Genomic DNA, 26273 nt, shown 5'->3' with positions numbered 1-26273 from the left:
TTAAGGGTAGGCTGTAAAACATATTGCAATTGGAAGTATCACTAAACAAACATAAAATTTAAAGATTCAGTCCCAGGGACAAATAAATATAACATATTTGCTCTTCCCCATTTGTTTTAAATCACTAAAGGTGCTCACCCTTGATCTCAAACCATTCCAGGTGATACATTTCAATATTGAAATTAAAATCCAACAAGTGAAACTTAGATAAAGAATTTTTGAATTTTATGCAAACCCTTGTTTCTCTTTTAATGAGCAAATATTCAGAATTGGCTCAGTAGCTGTGCACAATAAAATCAAATTATATAGCAAATGAAGTGGGAGTTACAATAAACCAGGCAGTGTGTGCATATACAGCTTTGAAATAACCTTAAGAGGGAGAAAGAGATAATAGATTAAGCAGCAACAATGAGAGGGGGCAAAGTACAGAGCTTGAACTGTTTAGTGTAGTTTAGCAAGGTCATTGTGAGTGGGCACAGTTAGTAAAAGGCTACAACAGGAAAATTGCAAAACTCAAGGGTTTGTCTTAGGAGAGGAAGAATTTCTACAGGTTTTCAAAAACAAATATTTTTGCTTTAGGAGAAACTAGGGCAGGAAGAGCTGTAAATAAGGAGTAACACACATACTAACTGGATACATTATTGATCAAAAGCAACCATTTTGTGCTACTTGGGTAGGACATTTGGTCCAGTCTCTTGCTCTGACCCAGGCTTAGGTAGATGGCTGAGTTTCTTGCTTTCTCCCTCTCTCTCTCTGCTGCAGATGGAGCGCCTGCATTGGCCTGGGGGAGGCAATCGTGTGCCCACCTCCATATGCAGCCAGCCATGCAAACCAGGCGAAAGGAAGAAGTTGGTGAAGGGCATCCCATGCTGCTGGCATTGTGAGCGCTGTGATGGATACCAATATCAGCAAGATGAGTTCCATTGCAAGGTGTGCCGTCTCAGTGAGCGCCCCAATGAGAATCACACTGGCTGCATCCCCATCCCCATTGTTAAACTTGAGTGGAGCTCTCCTTGGGCCATGGTGCCAGTTTTCATTGCCATTGTAGGCATCATTGCCATCCTCTTTGTGGTGGTAACATTTGTGCGCTACAACGACACACCTATTGTCAAGGCCTCAGGGCGGGAACTAAGCTATGTGCTGCTGACGGGTATCTTTCTTTGTTATGCCACCACCTTCCTGATGATTGCTGAGCCTGACTTGGGCATCTGCTCCTTGCGGCGTATCTTTCTGGGCCTGGGCATGAGCATCAGTTATGCTGCCTTGCTGACCAAAACCAATCGCATCTATCGCATTTTTGAGCAGGGCAAGAAGTCGGTTAGTGCTCCACGCTTTATCAGCCCTGCTTCCCAGCTGGCCATCACCTTCAGCCTCATATCTCTGCAACTCCTAGGGGTCTGTATCTGGTTCATTGTGGACCCTTCACACTCTGTTATCGACTATGAGGACCAGCGGACTACAGACCCCCGCTTTGCCCGGGGAGTCCTTAAGTGTGACATTTCTGACCTATCCCTCATCTGTTTGCTTGGATACAGCATGCTGCTCATGGTAACCTGCACTGTGTATGCTATAAAGACCCGTGGGGTTCCTGAGACCTTTAACGAAGCCAAGCCCATTGGGTTTACCATGTACACTACTTGCATTGTGTGGTTAGCCTTCATTCCTATCTTCTTTGGGACATCACAGTCAGCGGAGAAGGTAATGGGCATGAGAGGGCAGAGGTGGGGAGGTCAAATAAATCTTCCATTCTGTTCCAGGTCCTCCAGTGAAGAAATGCACCTGGCATGTTTGAATCTGCAGAGTCTTGCATTGACCTGATAACTTGATAGCATTCAAGAGCTATTGAAATTATACTTTTTCTTCTTTGGGGATTTCCTTATTTATTTTTATTTTTTTTACTATTTTGGTTTTTCATCATATGCACAACTTACCTTGGATTTTTTTTCCTGGATTACTCTTCTCTTTTTCTTTTCTTCTGTTTTGCATTCTCTTGCACTTGTCACATTATTTGTTTTCTTCTTTTCTTCTGTTACACTCCCCCCCCCATTCCTTAGCAATTCTTGGTTTTGGAAGACAGGTATAATTGTCTATGGAATATACATTATATTACAAAATGTGTGGTGATTGTACCATCCTTGAAAATCCAAGATTTCAAGGAGGAAGAGGTAAAAAAGGAGATGTTCCTTCTAGCAAACCTCATTTCAATGAATTTTCAAATGCTTTGGTGTTATTGAAGTATAGTTTTCAGACAGTGGCAACCACAAGCAGAATAATGCAAGATGAGCAAACAAGTGCATATACAATATGTCAGAAATTTGTAATGCAAAATTGTCTATTATCTTTATAATGAGCATAAAGAGGCATACTCACTAGGAAATAGTTATTTTTTTTATTCTAACAAGGTTATATAGTGGTAAATAGATTGAGAGATATTTTTAAAATTTTCTCTAGAGTTCTAATGACTATATATTTATTCCTTGTGTAATTTTGATTTCTGCTTTGGTTACTCTCATTTTTGAAACTGGTAGCAGAAAAAACCCTAGTGGTCCCATCGAGTCTGACTTTTGAGCTTTTTTCTTTTTAATCAATTAATTGAGTTATTATTTTTGAATTTTTTAAAAAATGTTTGTCAGATGATGCACATGTGTGTTTATCCCAAGCATGTTTATATTGAGTTAGTGATGACTGACCCACTACCTCTGCTGGAAGTTGGTCCCAAGCTTTCAGTATTCTTTCTGTGAAGTAATATCTTCTAACATTACTTTTGAACTTCCACCTCTCAGTTTGAGGTGATGACTCTGTGTTCTTGATTTTTGTTTAATATTTAAAATACTGTCTTCTAGAACCTTATTCATATCCTTAATATAAAGGTTTCAGTCGTGTCATCCCCCTCCTTCCTTTCTGTCCTCCAGGCTGTACTTATTTAATTTCCCCAGTCTCTCCTGATATGTTTTGTTCCTCAGACCTTGCATCATTTTTGATAACAGGATAGTTCATCATGATGGAAAAATTAAACCCTTTCCCGAAACTATTCTCCCTCTCTCTCTCTCTCTCTCTCTCTCTCTCTCTCTCTCTCTCTCTCTCTCTCTCTCTCTCTCTCTCTCTCTCTCTCTCTCACACACACACACACACACACAGCTGGTAGTTATAATTACAGCGATTATAACTATCTATAATAGTTAAAAAATCTAGCAACATCACATGAGAAAATGGTGATAATATTGTACAATATTATCTGCAAAATGTCAATCTCCTATCCTGGATCCTCAATTTGAGCAAAGTATGACTAAGTGAAGATCAAATGCCTTCAGGCTGCACTTCTTCAGAGGCAGTGTTCATAACAATTCTGGCATGTTCAATATGCTCCATGATCAACATGTCTTACTCCCAAAACACCATTTTAGTTGAACATAACCAATTTTCTATCAATAGAACGTGGCCTCTTGATAAGGGTTTACATTTTTTTTAACTAAAAAGTATCAGGGCCCAAAGAAATCTGAAAACTGAAATGACACTACTCTAATGTTTCATAAACATGTCTCATAAAACAGAACCCTCCCAGGATGTTTGATAAAGTGTATGAGATGTCAGGTCAGGACTTTCCTTGTGCTTTGTAGTTGTTAATAAATTTACTCACTCAAAAGTCATTAATCTAATTTATAAACAATAGTACTCTGTTTTTCCCAGTTTACCTACTAGTGTCACATTAATTTACTACATAGGCTTCTTATTCTATCCTACAGTTATTACCGGTATCAGTACTATCAGCCCAAAAATATCTGCCTTAGTGGATAGAGAAGAGCATCCATTCACTCATTCATCCTTCAGGGTATTTCCTCTCTCAGCTGGAATGTTGCTGGGATTTTAATTAATACTTGAGGAGCTTAGCAACACAGAGTTGTTATGACTGATTGCCTTGCCATGAAAGAGGTGGTATATCTTGCAGCAGCCAGACTCCCAAAGAAAATGCCATTATTTTGATTCTAAGCTCTCTAGGGCCTTCTCTTCTCTGCCAGATCAGGTTGTGTTAGAGTGTGACCCATTAGCTAATCAAATAGTAAACGCTACCTGGCAGGCAATAGGGGTCTGTGAAGCTGGAATCCCAGTTGGTGTAGACTAGAACAGTGAAATGCCAGTAATAGAATGCCTTTTTGGATGAGATTTTGTTCTTCCACGCTCTGTTAGCATCACAGGAAAAGACATGATTTGGGGTCCTGAGCATTCCTGACCTCCTATCTCTCAACAGCTGTACAATTGCAAGTTTATTAAGGAGGATGTGGAAACAATCCATCAATTATGCATGCCATGCAAACTTTATAGGGAGAGGATTTCTCTCTCTGACGTGGCTGCAAATTGTCTTGCACTGGTGCCTGATGCTACACGTTTCTTTAATAAGGCCTTGTTGATTTGTTCAGTATAATAAAATAAAAGGTATTATATTATGATTAATGAGATGAGGAGTTTTATAGCTACCAACCTGACGTTTTTTTAGTTTTCTTTACAATTATGCAGATCTTCCTGTTTTCATATTTTTTCTCCTGATACAGCTGACAAAGTGAGGAGAGCCTGTGGCTTAGAGGTTATAACATCTGCCTAACATGCAGATAGCCCAGGTTCGAATCTCAGAAGAGTAAGTTTGGCTGATGAGGGTTAAAGGAACCCGAAATAGCTATACCATTCTCTCTTTATTCTTTGTTAGCAAAAACCTAAAAATCTATATATATATATATATATATATATATATATATATATATATATATATATATATATATATATATTCCTTCATAGTAACCATATTTTTTCTAAGAAAACAGCTTTTGCTATTATTTATTTTTGCTCCTGTGGATCTGGTGTTGCTTAAGGAACACCAGATATTATACACTAATATTATACACTATACAGAAAAATTTTTCAAACTTTTTAGACCATGGAATCTGTAAGAAAATTGAATGATTTTCAGCCCCCTTAGGCTCTCAGAGAATTCCCTCAAATTCTTGTTGAACTCTATGATTCTGCAGAACACAATTTGAAAAACCTTAGTACAGAGACCCTTAATCAGATAGAAGCTTTTCCCTCTGCTAATACTATGTTATTTTTATTTATTTATTAAGTGTGTTTGCTGCCCATCTTGCCACAAGATGACTCTGGGTAACTTACAACATTAAATTTAAAAGTTCTTTTTCTGTTTGGAAGGATTTATTATTGGAGCGTTTACTTATCAGTATGCCCATGATCAGATTGGATCTGATCATGGGCATACTGATAAGTATCTGATCTAATTTATTAGTTTCTGAAACGAAACTTTTATATTTATTTCCATTTTAAAATTTTCTTGTCAAGCTCAAGTAGGAATCGAGTGACGATCAACACTATAGTAAAGTTTTCATTTTTCCCCAGTCTTATGTTCATTTCACTTCATTTCTGCCTCAATTTGCAATTTCTTTTCTTAAAGAAAAAAGCCTTCATAAAAATGCATATGTTACTTGTGTGCATTTCTCAAACTATGCACATTTTTGAACTTTTGCAAATATGGCCCCATTAATAATGCATCTTGGTACTTGTCTTTTTATGGATACATCTAGTATGTGTTCCTGCAGTATCCACACTTTCTACATTAAAATGCAAACTGAGTTAATGTCTTTCTGATTCATAGTGAGAATCCACATAGTGGTATGGACACTTTGATAGACACCTAAAACCTATGGCAGCTGCCATCATCTTTGTTGCTGTAGGATCAGGCATATGCATAACCCTATTATATGTTATAGCAGGGCATAGTAATGCTAAGGAACTGGTAATGCAGATTCCATTCTGTTCTCTTACTCAGCCAGTTGCTCTTTCTAGCAATGAAACTCATGATTACAGAGCCTTCTTTCACAATTGCTTGGAGTCAAGTTTAAGCTACTTCTGAATGCAGCAATGGATACAGCAAATTTTGGGAAGTTATGACTTCCCCAGGCTACTGCTCTGATCAGACTGCTGCAGTTATGTGATCCTCCTTTTCAATGTTCCATAATAGTTTTCCAGTCACTCTTGTAATCCCTCATTCCTCCCCCCCCCATCCAGCAGCCATTTACTAACCAACTGGGAAAGGAAAGGAAAGCGAGTGGAGGGAGAAGGAAGCAAAATAGAGAGGCAGGAAAGGATGAGAGAGAGGAAGAAAAAAGGAAGAAGGAACCCTAACACACTCTTCCAAGTCTTTTCGACCCATGTCACCCCTTATATGCTTTCCTTGACCCTGTGCTCTCTCCCTAATCAACTCCACTCCCCACGTGCTTTTTCCAACTAACAGAGCCCTTTAACTTCCTACATTTTACTCTGTACCACAAAGAAAAAAATATTTTAATAACTTTAAAGATCAGCATTTTAATCTATATTAAGACTGTGCACGTTCAAAAACAATACAAGCACACTCACTCACAGCCATGTTTATCTTTGTTTTAATGGATGGGAGGTCAGTTTAGTAACAAAAGTATTTGAGATGGAGGAAAAGAAATTTTTCTATTCTCTCTTGGATTTCAGTTCAAGTAATGTTATGTAAATAAATAAAAATATAACAATATATTTTGAAATATTTACCTTTCAAATCCTCTGGGTTGTCGATAATGAAGTTTCCATTCCAAACGACAGCAAAATCTACAGCTAAATTACTTATGTCCATTCCATCATAGAAATACTAGGAAATTAAAAAAAAGAGAAATAAACATTCAGACAACATTTGTAAAAAGTTTGGGAAGCCAAGGAATGAACAATTTAGAATTTTACAATATATAGCTTTAGGGATATGTGGCAACATTGGAAAGCTAGAGGTTTTAACACTGATTTCTAGAGAGAGAGAGAGAGAGAGAGAGAGAGAGAGAGAGAGAGAGAGAGAGAGAGAGAGAGAGAGAGAGAGACACAGAGAGAGAGACACACACACACAGAGGGAGACAGAGAGATAGAGACAGAGGCAGGGACAGAGAGAGAGAGAGACAGAAGAGAGAGACAGAGAGAGACACATGTCATATCTCAATCTTTAATTATCCTGGTAAACAGAGGTATGGTAGGGGTAATGCTGGGTCTATGTATGGGTAGGAGAATGTGTCCTGTCAAATTGTATAGCATCATTCTATATGTATTATTATATGTGTATATGTGTGGAAGAAAGTATTTTTGGTGTCTACAGAATCCTTGAGTTAGCATTGGATTTAGTCAATTAGCCATGTAGAAAAAAATCTTATAATTGGTTGGCATATAGTAGTAAACATACGGAAAAATCTGGCTCATGCTCCAGAAAATATGAAGCAGTCATTTTGCACTCTTTCACAATCACCATTCAGGTCTCTTGGCTTGCATTTGACTTATTTATTTATTTATTATTTGACCTATTATCTTCACTACTATTACCAATCACTTTTTTAAAAAAATGAGTCCAACCCAAATCTCCAAAGACTGAATGAATAATATATTACAGGGGGTTTAAAATGTTTAAAAAGCTTCAGAAGCTATTAATAAAAAACAAAAAAGACCTAGAACTGATCAAAAGGCAAAGCTCCTCCTCCTCCTCCTCTCTTCTTCTTCTTCTTCTTCTTCTTCTTCTTCTTCTTCTTCTTCTTCTTCTTCTTCTTCTTCTTCTTCTTCTTCTTCTTCTTCTTCTTCTTCTTCTTCTTCTTCTAATTCTCCTCCTCCTCCTCCTCCTCCTCCTCCTCCTCCTCCTCCTCCTCCTCTTCCTCCTCCTCTTACAGAACCCCAATAAATGTATGGTACCCTTCTGATACCATAGAATACAGTTTGGAACCCCCAATGTTTAAAGAGACCTTATTCTTATGGATAGAAGTCTTGAGCAGCACATGGATTTTTAATACAGATTTGAAGCTGAAGAATGATGAAGGAAATAAATCCAGCATCACCAGAAAAATCCTTTATAATAACTTCTGGTTAGTAGTACCACATAATTAGCTGCCCATTGCTTTTTTCCGGCCAGGTGCTGAATCTTCCCTCAAATTAACTCCAAGTAAATTTGGAACTGTGCCCAAAATTAAATGTGTAAATCAAATTGCATTGTTTCTTTTGGAGAGAATACCATTAGGCCAAATTGGAGCATTATTAAATTTGTGAATCAGTTCCAATCCACTATACAGTAGGGTTCAGCAACTAAGCCATATCAAAGTACAGGAGTGTATCTAGTCTCAAGTTAAAATTGAAAGAAATGTAGTAGGCTTTCTGTTTTGATGAAATGGCAGTGAAGAAACTAACAAGAAAGCAGGGCCTTTTTTTAAAAAAAAGAGATTACTTCCCAAAATGAAAGCTTACTTAAAGTCACTTTAATATGTTTGGTATAGTGTGGGTAATAAAGGTGGAAATTATAATGACTGTAGATTATGTGCAAGGTTGCTCACCTTCTTTCTGCAACTTGTGATGGAATAATTTAGGGTTACTGAAAACTAGCTGTCAAGTTGCAGTTGAAAAAGGGGCTTTAGCTCATTTGGAGGACTCCTAATATGCAATTTCCTTTTTCTATTCCATTGCTAACAAGCTGATTAGAAGCCTTTGCAGTAATTCACCTAGCTCTCTTGAGACCTCATACACAACACCTAATAATAAAGAGAGTTCCTGGTTTTTATTTAAGACAGATTCCCAGGAGCTGGAATGTGTAGCCAACAAGGTCTTTTCTTTCCCTAGGCAAGACTGGCCCAACATATTTTGAGGCTTAAATGCATAAAATGAAACACCCTATATGGAAAGGCCAATTATACAGATAATTAAATCTTAATTCCAATTTATCTCTCCTTTAAATTTCAAAAATCAAAATACAGGTAGTCCTCAATATACGACCACAACTGAGCCCCAAATTTCTGTTGCTTAGTGAGACATTTGTTAAGTGAGCTCTGCCCCATTTTACAGCCTTTCTTGCCACCACTGTTGTTAAGTGCATCACTGCAGTTGTTAAGTTAGTAACATGGTTGTTAAATGAATCTGGCTTCCCCATTGACTCTGCTCATCAGAAGGTTGCAAATGGTAATCACATGACACCAGGACACGGCAACCATCATAAATGAGAACCAGTTGTCAAGCATCACAATGTTGACCTTATAATCATGGGGATACTGCAACAGTGGTAAATGTGAAAAATGGTCATAAGTCACTCTTTTTCCAGTGCTGTTGAGACTTTGAATGGTCACTAAATGAAGTATTGTACATCCAGGACTACCTGTAGCTGATATCTTAGAAATTCGTCAAGATTTAGATTTATACATGTTCAGTATGCATAAAGAAAATATGCTATTCAGCTGTTTGACCCATGTAGATGATTGTTGTGTGCTGGGTAGTTTGGGTTTCACTGGAGATATAGGACAGATGATTGCCCTATTTTGTCCCCCAAGCTTTTGTTTCCCAATAGTTGCAGTTGGATAGTCAACAGTATGACCTAATGTACTGGACTCTACTTAGAGAGATCCAGTTTCAGGTCAACATGGAACCAGATGATGTTGGATCAGTCTTTTATTCCCTAGCACAGTGTTTCCCAAACTTGACAATTTTAAGGCATGTGGACTTCAACTCCCAGAATTCCACAGCCAGCGTTGCTGTGACCTCATGCCTTAAAATTGTCAAGTTTGGGAAACACTGCCCTAGCACAATCTATCTCCTGAATTTCTTGTAAAGTTAAAATGAAGGGAAAGGTGAGAAGCTCATATTAAAATAAATGTCCATAACTTTTAAAATACTTTAAAGTACCACTTCAAAAAGTCAGTAAAATACAAAATTTCACAAAAAATAAATTTGCCTTCTCTTGAGCTTTTTCAAGAGAATTTGAATAGTTTTGAAATACTATTTAGACGCACTAATTGCTTTCGTTACAAAATATCAGCAGTGTAGCCAAAGAGTTTAGGTAAATTTTGAATACAAAAATTTTGAGGCACTAAACTGTTATTTGGTTGCAAAATGACACCCTGGGCATATTTATATTTTACTGTTTAATCTGGTCCTGTTCTGGGTTTGTGACAATTTAAGTCTAAATTGGCTGAAGAAAAATGTGCCTGGACTGAGCACTTTGGCCACAGCTTACAAGATATTCAGTTTGGATGGCAGATATCATTCTCCTGTGGACTATTCCATGGCTGCTGTTTACCGTCCCACCTGTCTCTTCATGAAAACAATACACAAACAAACAAACACACACACATATATAGTCATGTTGTGGTGAAATAAGTGGCATACATAAAGTAATTTTAAACTTTGATACAAACAATTAAATTTTGGGTGACATACAGGTAATCCTTGACCTACAACTTACCAGTTGAGCCCAAAATTTATGTTGCTAAATGAGATATTTGTTAAGTGAATTCTGCCCCATTTTACAACCTTTCTTGCCATTGTTAAGTCTACCGTATCACTGTAGATGTTAAGTTAATAACACAATTGTTAAGTGAATCTGACTTCTCCTTTGACTTTGCTTGTCATAAGGTTGCAAAGGGTGTTCACATGACCTTGGGGCACTGCAACCAACATAAACATGAGTCAGTTGCCAAATGTCTGAATTTTGATCACATGACCATGATCACATGACCAGTTCTTGAGGCATTAAACCATGGAGATGCTGCAATAGTTGTAAGTGTGAAAAGAGATCATAAGCTCCTTTTTTCAGTGCTTTGAGTGGTCGCTAAATGAACTGTTCTAAGTCAAGAACTACCTGTACACATGTAATAAATTATGGTTTGTTACATAGTTAACCAGATATTTAGACTAGATTTGGATGATTTGTCCACCTACTGAGTACTTCCCAAGGACCTACGATAGGATAAGCAGATATTGTTGTTTGATGATGTGAAAGGTACTATAGCAAGATGTACTGTAAGTTGTTCCAAGTAGAGCTGCGTGTTATAATGATGGTGATTTTGTCAATGCTGATGGTGCTCAAATGGTGATCCAATTGTTTTGGGATTGTATCCAAGGAAACTATTACTGTTTGTACTATCTTTGGTTTCTTTTGTTGCAGTCACTCTACTTCTATTTGCAGGACTCTGTTTATTATTATTATAGCACCAAAGGCAGGCACAGCAATCAAAACTAAAAAAATGAAATAACATAATAATAAAAAAACTTTCCTTCTGCCCATTTTGTATTCTAATAATAATGGAAAAGCATGTTTTTTATAAGCTTTTAGATCATCTTATTGCTTCACTATTGCCTTAGCTGATGGCACATTCTTTCCTCTGCAAAGCATCTAACAAACTGCCGAGGCGAGCTTGTAAGAAAATAAAGTGCCAAAATGGTCAAGTACACTTGAGGCGACATAAAATGAAAAACTTAACTTTCAAATAGTGTCAGGAAAATGCTGCGGAAGGTTGAATTTGCAATGAGAGGGGGATGAGTAATGGTGGATGTTGCTTGCTTCTACCTTCAAAAGAAGGATTGATGTCCTATTGTAGCAATCAGGCAACTAGGCAGTGTGGATAAGCCCACTAATTAAGGTAAAAGCAAACTTCTTTCCAAAATAATTGTAAGTAAAAAAAGAACTCTAGTAAATCCTGACTGGAGCCCTAATAAATTCCAATTAAATTTAACATTCTCAGCCATAAGGCTAAAGCTAGTAGGCTATAGTAGTAAGGTGTTGGAAAGGTTCAAGTTCAAATCCATCATAGACTCAGGGTGACTTTGGCCTTTTTCTCAGCCTAATATACCTGATGGGGTTGTAGTGGTAATACAGTAGTGAATCTGTATTACCACTACATCCCCACATAAACTGCCTTGTGCTCCTGGAGGAAAGGCAAAGGATAAATACAGCAAAAATTAGGGGGAAATGCTATGGATCCTGCATGAAAATAAGCATAGCAGCTCTTTGCTATTTACTGAAGGAGTCAGATTTTTCTGCAGAGACCTTAAAAAAAAGATGATGTTTTAAATGTCTTACTCATGGATTTCTTTCAAATAATTTTCAATTTGTAAATTTCATATCCTCTCCCCTGTGCCCCTCTTTCCATATGAGTAACTCTTTATTTGTATAGAGAACCAAATGATTACAAAAGCCATGTTCAGTAGAAATTGTAATCTGTCATTGGAATAGTCAACTTTATTTACATTTTCATAACAGGTAGATGTACTGGTAATAGGATAAGGTAATATAGATTCTATGTAAATTAAAATATATCCCTACTATCGTCCTAATGCATGGATATTAAAAAGATAAAGTATCAACTGAACCAATCATGTGAAGGAAATCTAACAGCAAGAACCAGTTAGACAACAAGAATAATTATTAACAAAGGGAAAGAAACTTTCTTAAAGAAAGATATGTCAGAAATATCTTGAAATAAAGAAGAGAATGAGGGACATCTTTTTCTTAACAAAGAAATGATTTGCTTCTTTAGGTAAAATGCCTGTATTTAGAATATATGGAAATGCAATATCTTGGAATATACTAATAACGATTTTAATTAATGGTGGATGAATCAGATTCCTGCTAGTTATTGATTCAAGGAGAAACAAAATTCTGTTTGTGATCACCTAATCATGTATGACATACTATTTTCTTTCTGCCTAAACTTTATTACAATTTTAGTCATCAAACATTTTAAGTAGCTGCATCTTGAGGTTTGCCTGTTTTTTTATGATCAAAGATGAATTTGAAATAAAGCACACTCTTGGGTCAACAGGTAGCAAAAATTGTCTGCAAAAATGTGGTTATTAGGCAAATATCTACAGGTATTCCAAAATATGTTTACTAAAATAAATATGTTTTAAGAACAAAAATCATAGACTGGCATAAACATGACATTGGATGGACAAGATTGGAAAAGAGAAAAAATGGGTAGAAATCTACGTCTTGTTTATGCTGACTGCAGACATGGCCATAATTGTTTAATGGAAATAAAATATTCTGAAGTAAAGTTCACTTTCTAACATTTGTGTATGGAAACAATGCATCTAATGTTTTTCATTGACTTCATTCTACACCACCATTCATTGAAATAGGCATGGCATTTATTAACTTTAAGAAAGTTTTGGAAAAAATATGAGGAAAATTGGGAAGCAGAAGAATTTCTAATGAATTCATCATGCCTCCTCCATGAAAAGGTGAGAAGCAGAACTTTTTCTTTGCTAAAGGATAGGAAATTCAAGGTAGCCACTGAATAATGACAGCAAAAGTGGAATTGTAAAAACAGCTGAAAAAAATAGAATTACTTGACCTCATAACATATAATTTAGGGGGGGAAACAGCATTACTTAGAACCAGATATTTATTATGGTGACATATGGACAATTCCTAGGCTTTGGAATAAATCCAGAATTTACTCTAAATTGCCAGAATTTGCTCAATATTCTTCAGAAAAAAACTGTATGAAAACTATATAGGAGTCACGGTGGCACAGTGGTTAGAATGTAGTATTGCAGACTAACTATGCCCACTGCTAGGAGCTCAATCCTGATTGTCTCAAGGTTACTCAGTCTTCCATCCTTCCAAGGTCAGTAAAATGAGGACCCAGATTGTTGGGGGCAATATGCTGTCTCTGTAAACCACAGAGCTGTAAAGCACTATAAAGGGGTATATAAGTCTTAAGTGCTATTGCTACATAAGCATAATAATACTAAGAAGGACCTTAGAGATCATCTGGGATTGCAGCATTAATCTATTTTGGTAGTCTTTAAAAAGTCTTCAAAGGTTTACTATCTGTAAATGTATCTTCACATGCATTCTAAACAACACACTATAGTTTTAGAAGCTGAAAAAAGTACTCTGCTTATTTTTTTTTCTCCTGGCATTTGTGCCAAAGAATGTTTGATTTGTGTGGTTGAATGAAATTGCCTTACTGTTTTCTCTGGTGGAAGTAGCTGATGAGATGTCAGTGTTATTTTATTATTTTCCCCCACTCTATATCTACAACTTTACATAGAGGCAGGAGATAATTTTAACAAGTCCCCTAAGCCCTTTCTCAAAGGAGCCTCTTATCTTAACAGATTCCTGAGCATTTTTACAGAACAAAAATAACCAAGAGTCTAAAAAAGGAGAGAATTTCCTGTGCTGATAAAGCAGAAGCCAAACAGCAGCATCATTGTCTTTTCTGCTATTTATTGCCTGTTCTTCAGAGATATAGAAAACCTAAGGGAAATGTACTGGCTATTTTTTACCACCTTTGTTTCTTCAGAAGAGATCCTTTCAGTTAATAAACAAAGAAATTGATGCTTTGATACTCTGGTCAGGTGATCAGAACCATTGACATGGAAAGCAGGGGAAGAACAGGAAGCTAAGATTCACCAATGAGAATCTTGATTTTGACTCTTTTGAAAAGTATATCCAGATTGCAGGCATCTGCATAGGAAGGACTTAATACTAATAAAATATTAAAAACAAATCCTTTCTTTTTCCTGTAAAATGTTATTATTAAAACCTGAAAATGAACTCCATGAGGTTAGATATACTTTAGATTCCATTTTTCAATATGCTTTCCAAAGCATGCAGTTTGGTGCAATATTTAGGCACCAGGCTAGAAAATGGGAAATTGTGAATTTAGTCCCACCTTGGGCAAAGTGACTTTAGGTCTGTCACTTTTTCTCAGTCCTATGAAGAAGACAATGACAAACCAAGAAATCTGTAAAAACTTGTCCAAGCAGTTGCTATGGTAGGAGTCAAGGTCGACTTGAATCTACAATTAACAACAACAACTATTATTTTTGTTGTGTCTGCAAAAAATGGGAGTATGGTAAAGTTGAAGCAGAACTTGGCGGTGTTCTTGAGATGGACTGCTAGACCCTGAAGGCAGAGATTAGTTGTTGTATTCAGTGGAATGCACAGCAGTTAATAAGGGATGGAGTTTGGCAAAAGAGTTTGATCGCCTGTTTTATTAGAAAAGCTGCTATTTGAAACTGCAGAGTTACAGTTATTCAGTCCTAAACTAGATGGATTAATGTACTGATTGGAAATAGGGACCTAAAGTAATATAAAGGAATATGACAGACAGTGATAAGAATAAAAATAAGATTTGTCTATCTAGAAGGCATTTCCAAAGAGAACGATAAGTCTGAAAACCAAAGAAGGGTAGCATTGTGAGAAAATTGGGGAAATAACACATATTTCCTTTATCGTTGAGGCCAAATGAGGCATATAGGCTTGCTCCCTTTCTCCTTAGTCAAGAATCTTTTCTGGCATTATTAAAAGTTTGGAGAATTCTCAGAGGAGTAAGAACAAGTGGGCCACTGATACTTACCCTTGCATTGTCCATGAAATGGAAAAAGTGATTACAACATTTGTAGCAAAAAGCTTTTATCCATGAAAGCTTCCACATGAACCTGTTTTTCCAGAATCCTACTTAGATAGAGGAAACTCTCCAGTTCAAGTAGCTATCATCTACATATATCTCATTTCTCCATTTCGTCTGAGCAAGGATGAACAGTTCCTGTTTTAATTATACTTGTTTTTTTTTAGCTCCCTAGGAGAAAGAAAAGGAAATGAAGTCATGTCAAGAAGTTCAGAATGTCTCTTGAGTACTTCTCCAAATGGGAATTATTTATTCATTAACAGAACGAGGGAGCCATATGTACTTCAGAGTAAGCAAGAGTTGGTAGGGGCAATCATCCAGCCAAAGCAACTATATGCAGTGTCTCAATAATACTGTGGGCCTCAAAGGAAGTCTGCCTTTAGAGCAACGTTTCTCAATCTTGGCAACTTTAAGATATGAGGACTTCAACTCCCAGAATTCTCCAGTCCACACACCTTAAAGTTGTCAAGATTGAGAAATGCTACTTCGGGGCCACAGCCCCTGTTTTTGCTGTATGCTTGATTGCTCAATGAGTTGAATGTATTGTTTAAAATAGAAGGTGTTGTTTCTATGTTTAAAATAAAAGGCAGATAGTGGGAGCATCATGACAGTGGCTACTGCCTACACAAAACCATTAGCATCATTTGAACCTCCTTTTTTCTTCCTCCTCCAGCTCTGCTCATTAAGAGGAGCTGCTTGACTCTCAGCTTTTATCAACATCCCAGAGCTAGTGTGACAGAAGGTCCCCAAATGCAACTGTCTTGGCAGTAGATTAATAGCAATATCTCATCTCTCTCTTTTAATTAAATTTTATTAAACAATTTCAGAAAGTGATTTTTCAGTATAAATCAGATTTACTTAACAACAGCAGGCATATTAAAGTGGCAAAATATATGCAATATTATAAATGCCTTAACACTTGACCCAGCAGGAAATCCTTGGTTAAAAACAATTTGATAAAAATGAAAACAAAACAAAACAAAAGCAGATAGAGAGCTCCAGTTCTCTATCAGTGAAGGATCTCAGTTTCCCTCTGTTCTAATTTCCCCGCCTGTCTATTTGACTTTCATATTGGGTAGCTTACTTCTGAATTGGAATTTGTGCATTAGGTAAGCTCAATTTTTCAATTTAAAAACAAATGCTGAATTTTGTATATAGTGCAATATATTTGCATTTTATGGAAGTTTTTAGTTCTTTTATTTCTCTTTTTTTTTTTTTACAAAATTTTATTTATAATACAATTAAAACACATTGGATGTAACGTGACATTCCAGTATATACATTCTTATCAAGTTGTTCCACATTTTATAATCAAGTCTTCATCTATAATTATACATCTAAGTTTTTTATACAGTACTTATTCTAAAATAACATATATTTCTATCTTAACGCTAACCTTTAATCCCAACCGTCCTCCTCAAATCCCTCCAATGGTAAAATTTATCCCAGGTTTTGAAATAAGTTGATCCACATTTGTCTTTCAATACCATTGTGAGCCTGTCCATTTCCGCACATGCTAATATTTTATATAGTAACTCTTCCTCTGTGGGGATTTCTTTGCTCTTCTATTTTTGCGCAAACAGAAGCCTAGTTGCAGTCAAGATGTGTAGTTCTTTTATTTCTTTGTGAATTATTTCCCCTACATATCCTGATTAAACACTTTAAAAATGCAGTATTGATTGGACTGTACACAATGGCTAATAGATTAAAGATTTCCTACTACACGTGTATGTACACTGTAAAAGCCCTGCCCAGAAAGGAGTTATTCAGAGCTATGTCAAATTTTGCTTGTACATTGTTTTAATGTTTCAGCCAGTAAGAGAGTGACTGAGGACATATGTAGATGAATCAAAGGAACAGGTGGAGTTACAGCATGCTGATCAGTACCAATCCTGGCTGGGATTGATAAATGTCAGTGTATTACAGCTTTTAGAGAGCTACAGATTTCTCATTCAGTTTGCTTGCTGTTTCTTTAGTGATTTTTCTATATTGATGGAGGTGTAGATATGGATATTAACCATCGAATTGGAATGTCAGCAGTTGTGTTTCGACACATATGTCCAGTTTTGTTTATGGCAGCCACAAGTATTACCACAAAGATAAAACTTTTCAAGGGTGTTATTATACCAAATGCAATATATGCTGGCAAAACATGGAAGTGTACAACCAAGATGATTAAATGGTTAAATGTTTTCCAACAACGCTGCTTGAGAAGAATCCTCAACTTCTTATATTGTGACCACATCACTAATAAAGAGGTACCACAAAGGTCAGATTTAGAACACCTATCAAGAACTGTGAATGAACGTCAGATGCTGTTTGTTGGCTATATCTTACTTCTGCTTAAAGATTGGAATCCAAAAATTGTGCTATGTTTGATAGCTCCTGGAGGAAAGATAAAATGAGGCCGGCCTCAGAAAACTTGGTGCCAAACACTTAAGAAAGATCTTAAGGTTATTAATGCCCCTTGGGATGATGCTATGAATGATCAAAACTGCTGGAAAACACTAGCTGCCCAATGTGCTCTGCACAGGGGGAATGGGACAACTTGCCACAGCCAACTCACTGGACCAACTCGCCATGGCCAACTGGCCAAAGCCAACTTGCCACAGCCAACTTGCCACAATCAACTCACCTCAGGACAACTCACTATGGCTAACTCGCTGTGGGACAACTCACTGCTGGATAATTTAACAATTCTATTTAATTATTTAAAATAAATTAAAAATTATTTAATTTTTACCATTCATATTTCATTCTGCCCTTCCTTTTTCATCCTTTCTTTAATGATTCTTTTTCACCATTTCAATTGATATTAATGTAACTTTTGTCTTGCAACGAGTTGTCCCATGGCAAGTTGGCCATGGTGAAATGTCTGGCAGCGAGTTGGCCATGCCGAGTTGGCCACAGTGAGCCGTCTGTGGCAACTTGTCATAGATCCCTGCACAGAACATGATGATGATGATGGTTTCTCATTTCATTGTGCTATTGTATTTAACCATGTGAAAACTGTTGTATTTCAGGATAGAAACAACTCAGGCAGATGCATTCCTAATTCACAAAAGTATAAGAAGCAGGAAAAAGTACAGCAATTCAGATGCAAACAATTCAGTTATTATAGTCAAAAGAAGTTTTAGCCTTCCTATAGATTTGATTTCTTGGTCTGGTCTATTGAGTGGGGCTGACACCTAGCTTCTGCAGAGGCAGGTCCCCACTTAGTATTTTTCATTTTTTGTTATACATAGATTTACCTTTCTGTGTTTTCTTGACATAGCTCCCATTAAACTGTAATGATTTACTCAGTTTGAAGATCTATCCATTGTTATGTACAGTCTTAATTGATTAAAACATATAATTGTTAGTTATGTTAATTGTTCCATATCCTTATTCAGAGGATTAATATTCCTCTATACGGAATCCAAAACAAGAGGTATCCAAAAGTACATAGTTTAGGGATAACAAAAGGAGTTATTGAACTAACTTGCATCTTTCAAACTGATTATAACATATATATTGCTAATTTTCAGACAAATCTAAATATATGAAAGTGACATTACCTATCATGATATTTACATATTTGGTTTGTCAAAAAGAAGACTGTATCTTTACTATCAGTAACTATTATTGTACTCCCTTTCATAGATGTGGAGCAATGAGCCTCACCAATATGTCTTTTCAGTGATGAGGATGTCATATCACAACTGAATTGGCAGAAATAAGTCTGCCTACAAGTCTCTGTCCCTCTTCTTCAAAAGTGTCTTGAAATGACTCAAATTTCACAACATTATTTGTGATTTTGTACAATCTAAAGCTTACTCTCAAAATCAAAAATGAAAGCAGACTTTTTTCTTTGCCTGCATGGAATCACTAGTCCCTTCTGGTTATAATTTCTGAAAACATAAAGGCTCAAATATCTGTTATTAGTTTGATAGTCTAAAAAAACGGTGTTTACATAAATGTATTATTTATTAATTTAGTTTGACACACACCCCCCCCCCCAATTTGTTTTAGCAAAAGTCCTAAGGTCCCAAGTGTTACTGGCCCTTTAGCCTGTTTTTATATTTTTTAAAAATTAATTACTTATTTAGCTTTTTGCCTTTTGTTTTTATTTCTTTGTTCTTAAGCTTATAGTTAGTTTTTATTTTGTTCAGGAATAAAGATAAACTCACCAGGTGGCTTTTTGAACTTGTTATTTGGAACATCTCTAGTATCATTAATATAGTTAAGTAGATAATTTCCGGAAATTATGAGAAAGCAAACTCACTGGCCTTTAAAAGACTCCATTGCAGCTGAGAACATGATGATTCCCTTTGTCTTCTAGCAATCAAACCTGTGGGAAACCACTGTCCTGTGATGTCCTCACAAGGAGCTGCTATTCAGAGCAGTATTCCATTCTGTCCTTATCCAGAGAGATTCTGTAGGATTGATATAATTGTTGGTCCTTTGGTGTTTATCATAGTCATTGTCTCCAGGCAGAGATGTACTTGGTCACCATTCCTCACTTGGAAATCAAACCTCTAACCTCAACTTTCTAATCACTTTCCGATATTATACATTTATCTATTATAAGGCTATTAGAGATCTTCAAAATGACAAGTTTGCAAAACCACTTAGGAAGTTGGCTGTCATTTTAGAACTTCTGGGGAAGTAATGACTGAAGAGACAGCAGAGTTAACAGCCATGGCAGAAAGAGAAGCCAGAGAATGGATCAGCTCTATGAACTCTTCTCTGGATCAAGGAGAGGACCAATATTGCTAACAAAGGCTTCTTACAGATGCTCCAAACAAGGAAACTAAAACAGCAGTCTCCAGCTGGTTTCAGAGCTTGGGTGCCAGAAGGAAGTCCTCTCATGTAAACATGGTTTGGAGCCTTCAAATGGACACTGGGTTCACCTATTTCTTCTCTTAATAACTTTTGGAAATAGCTTGGTAACTCTTCTTTTTCTTGTTATATTAAAAACTTTCAGAAGGACAAGTTGCATTACATCAGGGATTCTCCTTCAATCTTCAGTAAAAGAAATTTCATGTAAGTTTAAGAACTTAAAGGATTTTAAAAAAATTGGAGACAGCAAAAGTATAGTTCATGGGTGTCAAACTCGCCACGTCACGTGACATATTGTGACTCTTTTTGCCTTGCTGGTAATGGGGTGGGCGCGGCTTTGGTGTGATGAAACTGTCCCATGGGCTGGCAGTTTGACACCCCTGGTGTAGTTGGAAACTGATTTTGAAAAACTGCAAATAAACTAAGGGGTCAGATTGATTGGAAATAATATTTTCAATTTATTTATTTATTTATTTAAACTTACGTGATCACCCAGCTCACTCACGGTGACTTTGGGTGGCTTACAGGATAAAATTTCAATATAAAAACAATGCAAAAAGCAATAATGCCCCACCCCCTGGCAACAGCAATGAAAGAAGCCACTTAAAGGGCTCTATATCAGTGGTCCCCAACCTTGGCAACTTTAAGACTTGTGGACTTCAGCTCCCAGAAGTCCACAGGTCTTAAAGTTGCCAAGGTTGGGGACCCCTGCTCTATACCATTTTAGAGTCTCCAGGCCCATTGACAGAACCATGTCTTCAGGGCCTTGAAAAAGAGTGTCAAGGCTATTAAAGATTTCAAAATATCCCTGAAGATAGAGAAGAAGATATAGCGGAAGTGATTATTAATTTACTGGCAGAGGCTTTAAAAACAGACTGAGCAGAGATACAAATGGAAATAGATGAAATATTTCGAATGAATTCAAGCCATGCAAGGAAATATAAACTACCCAGAGAAGTCCATGTAAGATTTATAAAGAAAACAATAAGAGATGAGATACTGAGAAGAGTCAGAGATGAACCATTACAATATAAGAATAAAGAAATTGTGGTGTAAAAGCAGATCCCTATTTTTCAGTGAACATAAATGGACTGAATTCCCCACCAAAAAGAAATAAAATTTTCAGAAAACTACAGAAACTAAATATAGATATAATTGGTTTGCAAGAGACACATATAAAAAGACAATACTACAAACTGTTGGAATACCCCAAAATTGGGAAACTTTATCATGCATCAGCGCAAGAGAAAAAAAGAGGAGTAGCTGTATATATTAAATAGACAATAGATTCTAAAATGATTTATTCAGATGAAGAAGGAAGAATTGTGATGGTAGAAATATTTTTACATCAAAAACAAACACTGTTGTTAGTAATATATGCACCAAATAATAAACAAAAAGAATTCTATAAAAATCTCCATAGAAAAATAACAGAAAGGGGGTATCAAAATATTTGTTTAGTAGGAGATTTCAACGCAATAGTGGATGGGACATTAGATTATAAAAGTAGCAAAACAGGAAAAAGTGGAAGAAAAAGATTACCTAAGACTTTTTTTTAATATGATAGAGGAAACTGGGGTACAAGATGTTTGTAGGGAAACTAATCAAGAAAAACTACAATACATGTTTTATTCAACCAGTCATAAATCCTGGTCCAGAATTGACATGATCTGGATAACACCTGAATTAAGGACAATTATGCAGAAGATTGAGATAAAATTAGGTACAGAAGGAGAAAAAAACTGATAAATAACTTAGTGGATGAAAAAGGCTGTTTACAATTTAAAAATGAAGAAATAAAAAAGATAATTAAAGAATACTATAAGAACTTGTACAATATAGAAGAAATTTTGCTGGAGAAAAATGATTCAATATCTGGAAAAAAATAATTTACAAAAATTTCAGAAAACTTTAAAACTATGTTAAAGGAAAAAATAACAATGATGGAACTAACAGAGGCTAAAAGAAGACAAAAAAATGAGAAAATGCTGGGACCAGATGGATTACCGGTGGAGCTATATAAATGTTTACAAGATACATTAAGTGTACCATTGAAGGATGTAAGTAATGAACTTTTGTTGGAGGCTAAACTTCCAAATACATGGACAGAAGCAAATATTACTTTAATACCAAAAGAAGATTCAGATTTGACACAGATGAAACATAACAGACTGATATCATTACTAAATGTGGATTATAAAATTTTTATTTCAATAATATGGAAAGACTGAAAAGATTTTTAACTGAATTTATACATTCAGACCAAAATGGATTTTTACCAAACAGACAAATTAAAAATAATCTAAGAGTGACAATGGATATATTGGAATATTGTGAACTGCATCCAGAGAAACAATTGGCGCTAATATTTTTAAATGCTCAAAAGGCATTTGATAATGTTTCCTGGCAATTTATGATCCAACAATTAAAAATAATGGACTTTGGACAAAACTTTATAAATATGATTAAAACAATATATAATTAATAAACAGCAAAAGTGATTGTACATGGAGACTATACAGAGAACTTTGAGATAAGAAAAGGCACAAGACAAGGATGTCCATTATCTCCATTGTTATTTATCTTAACTTTGGAAGTTTTAAACAGAAATATTAGACAAGGTGCAGAAATTAAAGGACTAGAAATTAAAGATGAAACATGCAAATTGCAAGTATTTGGAGATGATTTGGTATTTATACAAGAAGAACCTTTGGAGATGATCCCTAAATTACTGGAGAAGATAGAACAGTATGGAGAAATAGCAGGACTGAAATAAACAGACAAAAAACTAAACTAATAGTTAAAAATCTCTCAGATAAGCAAAAAAAAAAAAGTCAGAAAAAATAGAACTACAAATAGTTAAAAATGTTAAATACCTGGGAATATATTAACAGCAAGATGTTCAATGATAAAAGAAGATAATTATACAAAATTATTGAATCAAATAAGACTGGACTTGGAAAAATCTGCAACTGTCGATATTAGGAAGAATTGCTACAGTGAAAATGAATATATTACCAAAAATTTTGTTTCTTTTCCAAACAACACCTATAAAACTTAAGAAAAATTTCTTTGAAGATTTAAATTCATTAATTTTGAAGTTCATTTGGCAAGGAAAGAAAGCTAAAATTAAGATGAAAATGCTACAAAAATGGAGGTTTTGGTTTGCCAGAGTGGGTCTTATATTATCAAGCCTCTGTATTAGCATGGGTAAAAGAATGGCTAACTCTTAGAAACAAAAGGTTGTTATATTTGGAGGGACATGATTTACAACTGGGTTGGCACGCTTTTTTATGGTATGGGAAAAATTAGAAATGCATTATTACTAACATGGGAAAAAATAAAATGTAAAATATACTTGAAAATTCCAGGATGGCTTTCAACAATGGAAGCATTTGTACATCCAAATTTAGTTAATTTTGAAAAAAATTGGACATACAGAGATATTCTAAATTCTGAAGGGAATTTAAAATCTAAACAAGAAATGGAAAATCAGGGTATAAAACTATTATGGTGGGCAAACTTACAAATGAAAGTTAGATATGATAAAAATGTTAAAATGTATGGATTTTATAAGGAGCAAACCTTGTTTGATAAGATATTATTAACCTCTGATGAGAAATTAATTAAGAAAATCTATAATTTTCTATTGAATTTGAAAATGGAAAGCAAACAAGTTGAAGAAACAATGATAATATGGGCAATTTTTTTGGGATATAATATAGAATTAGAAAAATGGCAAAACTTGTGGGAAAGAAATTATAAATTGACAATATCAACTCCTTATAAAGAAAACTTACATAAAATGTTTTATAGATGGCACTTGCCACCAGCAAGATTAGCAAAAATATTTAAAAGCATGTCAGATAGATGTTGGAAATGTAAAGACAAGTCAGGTACTTATTACCATGTTTGGTGGACATGTGCCAAAGCAAAGAGTTATTGGAAAAAAATACACACGTGGCTAGAAAAGATGTTGGGAAAACATGTAGATTTTAAACCTGAATTTTTTTTATTAGGTATAATGTCAGAAAAGACTGATAAACAAAGCATATATTTGATTTTATATGTAATAACAGCAGCAAGAACTATATTTGCACAATATTGGAAAAATGAAGAAATACCATCAGATGAAGAAATAATTAAAAAAATACTAGAATGTGCGGAGATGGACAGACTGACTTTGAGGTTGAAAGAAAAAGAAGAAAGAGAATATTATCAAACTTGGGACTTATTTTATCAATGGCTAGAGAAAAGAATAAAGGATTAGGAATCAAATCTGTATTAGTGAATGTAAAACTCAGACAACATGTTTGTTGAACAAGTACTATTGAATGTATGAAAAAAATCAATAAAAATCGTATAAAAAAGAGTGTCAAAGTGGGGGGGCAATCTTATCTCTGCAGGGATGATATTCCACATGCAGCGAGTCACCATGAAGATTATAAAAATCCTTCTGGTGATCTGTTTAAAATCCTATCATATAAAGTTTTAGAATCTAAGTATAAGAATCTTTCCATGGGAAAATGTGGATTAGAGAAAAAGTTGAGACCTTGAAGGGTAGTCATTAGAGGCAATAAAAAAGAACCAAAGATTATAATTAAAGGAGAAGAGATCCACTAATACAAAATAGAGAAAAGTATTTCAACCCTGGAAGAATTCAAGGAAATTTGGCACCAATGTTTTCAGAACTTTCTCTTAAGATTCTTTGCTACTATAAAAATGGATTTGAAAGAAAGTATAGAAGAGGTTACAACTGATAATCAGGCTGTTTTGGATATGGATTTAAAAATGAAAGACTACAAGAATAATACGGACAGAGATGTTACACAGAACTTACAAATGAGACTGGCTGATGTTTTAATAGTTAAAAAGGACAAACAAATAACAAATAAAATGACTTGGATGTGTGGCTTTCAACTTAGAAAATGTCTTGGACAACCTTCTCATCTTAGATATATAATATATTATATTAGAGCTATTAGATGTATTATATTACATCTTAGATGTATTATATTATATCTTAGATATATTATATATTATATGAGATGTATTATACTTATGAAGGAGTTCCTGAGAAAAGATAAAGAGAGAATTAAAAGAAATCAGCTCTCAGGACACTACTTAAAAGGAAGAAACATCAAAACTTACTTAAAAATAAAAAGAAGGAACATAAAGTTGGCTTATTCAATCAAGGTTAAAATATACATTTTTCTTTTCTAATAGCTTGTAATAGATTTTTCTTGACCAGGACTGAATGACGACATGAACATGATTTATGTTCATGTCTAGCTATAGTATTGCTATACCTAATTCTAAATTCACCGTATGAAGGAAATCTTAGAGTTAAGAGAGGAAGGAACAAAAAGAGAGGATTTCACTGGCAACTCAAGTTTCTAATCACAATGAATGTTTTTATAGGGACAAGGAAGTTAATATTATGTTAAAAAGGAAACTTAAAAGAGTTTTAGTGGAGTCTGAAGAAGAAAGTAAGGGGTTGATTGCTTGAAAAATTCTGGATGACCTCTTTTTGTCACCTATTCTACATCCATTATTCAATACTATCCTTTTGCACATTGTGGTTGTTATAAATTGAACAGATATCAGTTGAACAGAATTGACCATTCAATCTTTCAGAACCGTTTCCTGCCTAGGGATATCTCATGATACATTCCATTTAAGTGTATGTGTATGAGTAGAAACATTATAGGGAGTATATCACTGACTTCAGATCAGAATCTGTAGTCTGTTTACAGCCGAAAATAAACCCATTCCTGTCATCTATGAAACAAAAAAAATCTGGAACAAGATTTTTCGAATGAAAAATATTCAATTAGTTTTCTGTTTGTTTGATGAGCTTATGTCTAGGCTTTGTTCCCACAAGGACTAACAAATCACAGCAGTCTGGATTAGGGAGTATATTGCTCCTTTCCCTAGTGAACAAGCTGAGCAAAGAGAATGAGATTGAAGGTACAGTTACTGTTAACAATTTAAAGTGTGCACTGAAGTGGATCTGTGGTATATCTAAAACATAATAAAGGAAATCTGGAGATTTATTTTTTTTCCTTATCACTGAACCACACGATAAGACTGAACTGGAGACTGAGAAAACACATATCACCCATAGAGGTGAGAAAGGATTTTTTAAATATACATTTATTTATTTTTATTGCTTTATTTCTGAACCATAGGACATGTGCATGTATGATGTATATATGT

General features: G+C 35.2%; 1 protein-coding gene across 1 annotated transcript in view; it reads left to right on the top strand.

The window, feature by feature from the left end:
• GRM4 (glutamate metabotropic receptor 4) overlaps nucleotides 1-26273 on the top strand; it is a 345391-nt gene that overhangs the window by 294946 nt on the left and 24172 nt on the right. The window contains exon 9 of the mRNA XM_039338855.1: nucleotides 763-1698. Within this exon, the coding sequence (XP_039194789.1) occupies nucleotides 763-1698 (936 nt within the window). The remainder of the gene's footprint in view (nucleotides 1-762; nucleotides 1699-26273) is intronic.

The sequence above is a fragment of the Crotalus tigris genome, unplaced genomic scaffold, assembly GCF_016545835.1.
Source record: "Crotalus tigris isolate CLP2741 ecotype Arizona unplaced genomic scaffold, ASM1654583v1 scf7180000017550.10884619, whole genome shotgun sequence".
Taxonomy (NCBI): Eukaryota; Metazoa; Chordata; class Lepidosauria; order Squamata; family Viperidae; genus Crotalus; species Crotalus tigris.
This window is presented reverse-complemented; position numbering and strand designations above follow the sequence as displayed.